Source organism: Populus alba, chromosome 1 (genome assembly GCF_005239225.2).
Source record: "Populus alba chromosome 1, ASM523922v2, whole genome shotgun sequence".
Lineage (NCBI taxonomy): Eukaryota > Viridiplantae > Streptophyta > Magnoliopsida > Malpighiales > Salicaceae > Populus > Populus alba.
In genome coordinates, this window is record NC_133284.1 from 17,465,852 (window position 1) to 17,471,636 (window position 5,785).

Consider the following 5,785-nt stretch of genomic DNA (forward strand, 5'->3'; position numbering starts at 1 on the left):
ATATTTTTTATTGGAACCTCCTACTCATTTTCACATTAATGAAGTCCTTTTACACTTTATTTCTTTGATAAAAATCCTTTCATTGCAGTTGCAGTGTCATGAATTTGTACACCTACATGACACCTTTCCATTAGAATACGAATGCTTGAGAAACCACAATCCAATAACTCTTTAATTTTTTATTTAAGGTGAGAATTAAATTATTAAAATAAAGTAAATTAACTGAGAAAAAAATCTAAAAAAACCTAATTAATTAAAGTAGATTATTTTTTCACTTGTTTATTTTTTATTTTCATATTTATTTAAACCTTTTGCAAATGGAAGAGTTACTTCAATAGAAATGTATCATATGAGCTCATACATGATGTTATGAAAAAGGGACTCTTATAAAACAAAACATAAAGGTAGAGGAATTCAATCTAGTCTAGGTAAGCATATACACGTGCATTGAATCCTCAATGATAGTGACAGAAGAAAACTCAGATTCCAGCAATTCTTACCTGGCGCATAAGTCCAGGTCTCTAGGTGAACAACAAAATAATACATATGAATAGTAAATTTGAATTGTAAAATTATAAATAAAATATTTTAACTAATTATATATTAACCATTTCAATGAAATAGTAATTAACAATATAACATAATTAAAATAAAAATAAAATAAATAATAGAAAAGTTCAAACTTCGTTATTTTATTCACATTGATTCCTCTATTTCTTGGACAAATCGACACACTTACTTTGTCATTTATATGAAACAAGTCACTTCAAATTTCAATAGATCATTTAATATTAATTACTTCAAGGGTTAAACATGCAAATTTACAATTTTTATTCTATATATTTGCCAGCTAAAACATAGTAATATATCAATTGATATGTTAATAGTTTATGTAAGAAATTGTGAAGAATGAATATGTATTTTAATTTTATGGAAATGAAATAAACAAATAACTTGCATTGTTAAGAAAATTATAATAATTATAGTCAAAATCAAGCCCTTGATTATCAAATTGCACAAGTTTTGCAAGATATAAATTTAAAACAATGAAAACATTTCTTTAAAAAAAAAATGATTTTATCGAATTTGAATGAGTTTGACTGATTTTACTAACTTTCAAGTTTTAATCCGATTTGATACATTAGATATATGCTAACTTATAAAATTATAAGATTTTAAGAGTCAACTCATTTTTTTTTATTTACAATATTGCTTGATTACCTTGAACTATCCAACTGTATATAGCACTCACGTACGTTCATTGAAGAATAGCAAAGCATATAGTACCTTTTTTGTTTCCATATATATATATATATATATATATATATGTAACATAGGATAGCTACAGTAGCATCAACTGAACTGGAGCTACAGTATTTTCAGCTGGAATTAATCTGCACTTCAACATATATAATTATTGACTCAGCTGTTCGTGTCTTTGAGCTTCCACACGGTCCTTCCTCTCAGGATCTCCCTTCCATTATCGAGACGAAGCAAGTGATCATACTCTATCACCTTATTCGCGCTGAAGGAATCACTATTGCCTCCACCAACCATTTTGGAGAGAGACTGCAACACACTGTCCATGTCACACTCCTTCTTGTATTCCAGAGTCATTGCGTTGAGGTAGTAACGCTCCATAAATGAACGGGGAACGCTCTGGGAAATGACAAGCCATTTTTCTCATTTAGATGTGCATGAGTAATTTAGATGATGGTATTTTAGATTGGTACTCTGCGTGATTGATTTTAACATGATTCCATAATTCGAGTTTCATAGAATTAATGATGATGCGTTCTAAGATTTGTTTACATAATTTTGTATAATATTTTTGATGATTCGAGTTTCTGTAGCACATTTTGAGCAATCGATTACACAAAAAATGTAGCCCACCTCAAGAATCCAGTCAATATACTTTACATTGCTCACATGCTGATTGATATCCATGTCGTTCCATCCAGGCTGTGTTTCAGGAAAATTGTTTAATGATCAAGAACAGCAAATTAATTCTGAGTGGAAACTCGTAATTAATTAAAGAGACTTACTGATAAACCTGTGCATATTTGATCTGCTGTGCTAACATCAAGTTTCAGTATCTTTCTGCTATCCTTATTGATGATGGGACACTCACAATCCATTAAATAAGGCTCGATTTCATCCCTCACTTCCTTGGCAATCTTGGACAATCTCCTCGTTTTCTTATTCATCATCACGTATACGCTGCATTCATGTACAATAAACCTCTTAATAATGTAATCTCAGACAAGACACCAGACTTGTTGGAGAAAAAACGAAATGACTTGTTGCTGGTAATTAATTTACAGGACAATGATATAAAAAGAACCTGGTTGCGTTAGCCAGAGTTTCACCAGTCTTGCTGTCACGAAATATCCAGTCACGACCCAGACCATTCTTTCCCGACGCATACATCCAAGTGTCTACTTCAACAACATCAGTCCTTCGATTGTTATTGACAGAAGAGCATCACAATATATCATTACTTTGAAACCTCAAGCTTTGTACGATTGTTAATGTTAAAGCATCATGCATTTAAATCCAAACAGAATCCCAAAACTCTTGAAGATAAGAAGAAAACAGGTGTGTGTGTGTGTGTTGCCTTACCAGGTAGGATAGCGATCCACTACTGTATGCAAAGTTGAAACTACCCATATAAGGTTATTTCTACTCATCTCTCGTGTTGAACCAAAACCATCCGCGATTAGCCCTGTAATTCTACTTTGGTTAAGTGCAGTATCCTGCACAAATATATATATGCGGGGAGACCATTAATATGAGTAGTCAAATTAAAGTTTATAAATTAATTATCAAGGATGACATGTATATATATGCGGGTGCTTTTTCTTGATAAGCCAGCAAATAAATAAATAAATAAATATATATATATATATGTGTGTGTTAAAAAATAATATAAATCATATCCTGAAACCTTATCTAACAACTTAAGTTATTTTTAGCTTAAGCTATTAGGTTAAGATGGTTCTTCGACATGGTATCAAAGCCTTAATGATCAAGTAGTCACGAGTTTGAATCTTATAATCTCTATTTATTTGATAAAAATTATGCACAAGGTAAAATGAACATATGCAAGTTTCAAGCTTAAAAGACTTTTACTTGAGGGGGTGCGTTAGAGAATAATATAAATCATATGCTGAGACCTCATCTAACAGCTTAAGTTATTTTTAGCTATTGGGTTGAGATGATTTATTGACAAAAAACATGCAAATACAAACCTTCTATATATATATATATATATAACAGACAGAGGCCAAATTTAAGAAACAAAAAAAACACAGGGAGGCGAATACAGACCTTCTCCCGTTGCCAAAAAACATGCAAATCAAGACAATTTACCCAAAGAGCAATCAGACGAACAATAAAACGCTTCTGAAGGCACTGGCAAACTACTTGGCTTTGTAAAAATCAACCTAAGATAAAACCTCACACATGCTAGGGAAATGGAAGGAATGCTAGTGCTAGGTGTTTGGAAATGAAATAGAAACAAAACCTGTAAGTGATTCAGCAAGGCACCAAAGGACATTTTTCTGTCACCGCCTATTTCAAAAGATCTAACCGAAATATTTTGCCTGTAAACAAGGCCATCTTGAAGCAACCTTCCACCGGTTATCAAATCAAGCTTCTTTGATTCCCAATCCTCAGTGAGTTTCTGATATTTCCCATTGACTGTAGGAGTACTGTCCGCAACAAAAGAATGCGTGTTTGAAGCACGCAATTGTTTGACCAGCTTTCTCTCTGTTGCGGAAGTTATATCCATCTCATGCTTCATGCTTTTTCCGGGTGATTGTAGACTGCTAGGTGTTTTCCTGAGAAGGGTTTGGACGCGTACCTTCCCTTGAAAGCCACTAGCAATTGTGCTAAAATCGGCCCTTTTTCCGCCAACACTCGAGCTATAATTAGGCGTCCCCGACATACTCATTGTTTTGCTGGAGGAAGGCAATATCAGTGAAAACATCATCCTGAAAGGAGATAGAAGAAGAAGTAGATGTTCTTTTGACTGAAATTCCGAAATACTCCACATATATTATATAAGTGGCTTTCGATACGAATATTTACAGACGTAAATTAATAGGTCGGTGGATCACTATCAGGCAAACATCAGAGCAGTTATTACGTGGTGGTTGTGTATGTTCCACAACAGGTGCATTTATAGCTAGCTAGCTAGCTAGGATGGGATAGAACTGGTTTGGTACTGTAGTTTGGCTGACTCATTAGACCTTCTTGTGGAATTTGTACGAAAGAAAGAGTAACAAAGTTGTAGTAATATTAAGAAATTTGTGAAAAACTTGAAAATTTACGACAAATATATACGAGACTTTTCACCAGCTGGTTTTGAACTTGCGGTATAAATGCATCAGCAACCAAGAACAGTAGTACGTTCGTGCTTGATACTTGTGTTTTGGTCGCGAATTTTTCCTCTTCTAACGTTATTTCTTCCTCTGAACTATTTGATCAAGCTTCGGAAGCATTTAGTGCATGGTTTGTGTGCGTGTGCTTATATATAAATTGTCCCAGATGAAGAATTTGCAATTTGTGACTGCCATGTATTCCGTATTTAGCTGTCAGAGGTTTTATTTCATTTTCTTAACAGTCTTTGAAGCTCCTTCTTAACTAAATTTATAGTCGTGACTTTCATAGGTTTAGTAAATAACAATTAGAGTGGAAGCCATGCATCCACCACGTATAAACTATACCCGTGCTTTGAATTTCTGTAGTGCAGTAATGGAAGGTGGAAGTGAAAAGGTTTATGTCAGTTCTCTGGACTAGAGATGATAACGTTTTAGCATGCAGCCAAGTGGGTAAGTTTTACATCTTTCCCTCATCTTCCCCACATCAGCTTTTTATCCCTTTTGTTTTGCTTTTCAGCTCTTCTTCTATGGTTTAGTCATATTTGCCAGTCAATTGCAGTGACCATCACGCTCAGATTGGATCTACCTTTCCAGCAGCCAATGGCTATCGTTGAAGCATCCGCTTTGGTACGTAGGATCTGACATGGCTTTGCTGTCTGCAATCAAAACAACGCGTAAATAGTGAATACACATTTATCCACTAATAACCCAAACATGGTAGGTACTGAAAGCACATGGGATAGAGGCACAGGCGGAGGCATGACAAAGACTAGGGTGGGCTTTAACCTAGGTCAAGATTTTATTAATATTTTTTAATTAGTTATATGTAAAAAAAAATTATTATTCTCAATCAACTTATCAAAAAATTCTAAAAATTTGCGTGGAGCCTTCTAATATGATGCTTTAGCTTAGGTTAAAATTTTAGAATTTTTGGAGAAATTTAGAAATTTGATGAAAAATCACAATTTGATCAGTTTTACGTTATTAGACGTAATTTTCAATCCGACCGTTAGATCAAGTTAAAATTTTACGAGGGATCTTAAAATATATATTGAATAAAATCTAGTTAAGAGTTTAGGATGAACGGAGCTTGGTAGTGCTAACAAAAAAAAAGAACTGTCAAATAAAAGCAAAATGACTCATTAAGAGTAAAATGGTTATTTGTCATTAAAAAATAAAACAAATAAGCTCCTCCTTCCTTTTACATGTTGCCGATTAAGCAGAAGCAGAATATAAGAAGAAAGAAAAGAAAAGGCGAGAGAGAAATAGAAAAAAGTAAGAGAAAAACATAAAAAAAATTCCAAAAAAAAAAAAGAAGTGAGATAATAATCTTGTAAACTTACAAAGTCCAACTTATAAAACACTAATCTAGGAAAGAATCAAGTGAAGAAAGAAGAAAT

The 5,785-nt window shown here is 33.3% G+C and overlaps 1 protein-coding gene across 1 annotated transcript; it reads right to left on the bottom strand.

Moving 5' to 3' along the window:
* Positions 1–1,217: 1,217 nt before the first annotated feature.
* On the bottom strand, positions 1,218–4,047 carry LOC118031742 (palmitoyl-acyl carrier protein thioesterase, chloroplastic). The gene is made up of 6 exons (XM_035036235.2): positions 3,527–4,047; positions 2,623–2,756; positions 2,345–2,458; positions 2,046–2,220; positions 1,894–1,962; positions 1,218–1,659 (listed from the first exon to the last, which is right to left on the bottom strand). The coding sequence occupies exons 1-6, from the start codon at positions 3,992–3,994 to the stop codon at positions 1,423–1,425; spliced, it is 1,197 nt and encodes a 398-aa protein (XP_034892126.1). The 5' UTR covers positions 3,995–4,047; the 3' UTR covers positions 1,218–1,422.
* Between the last annotated feature and the right edge of the window lie 1,738 nt (positions 4,048–5,785).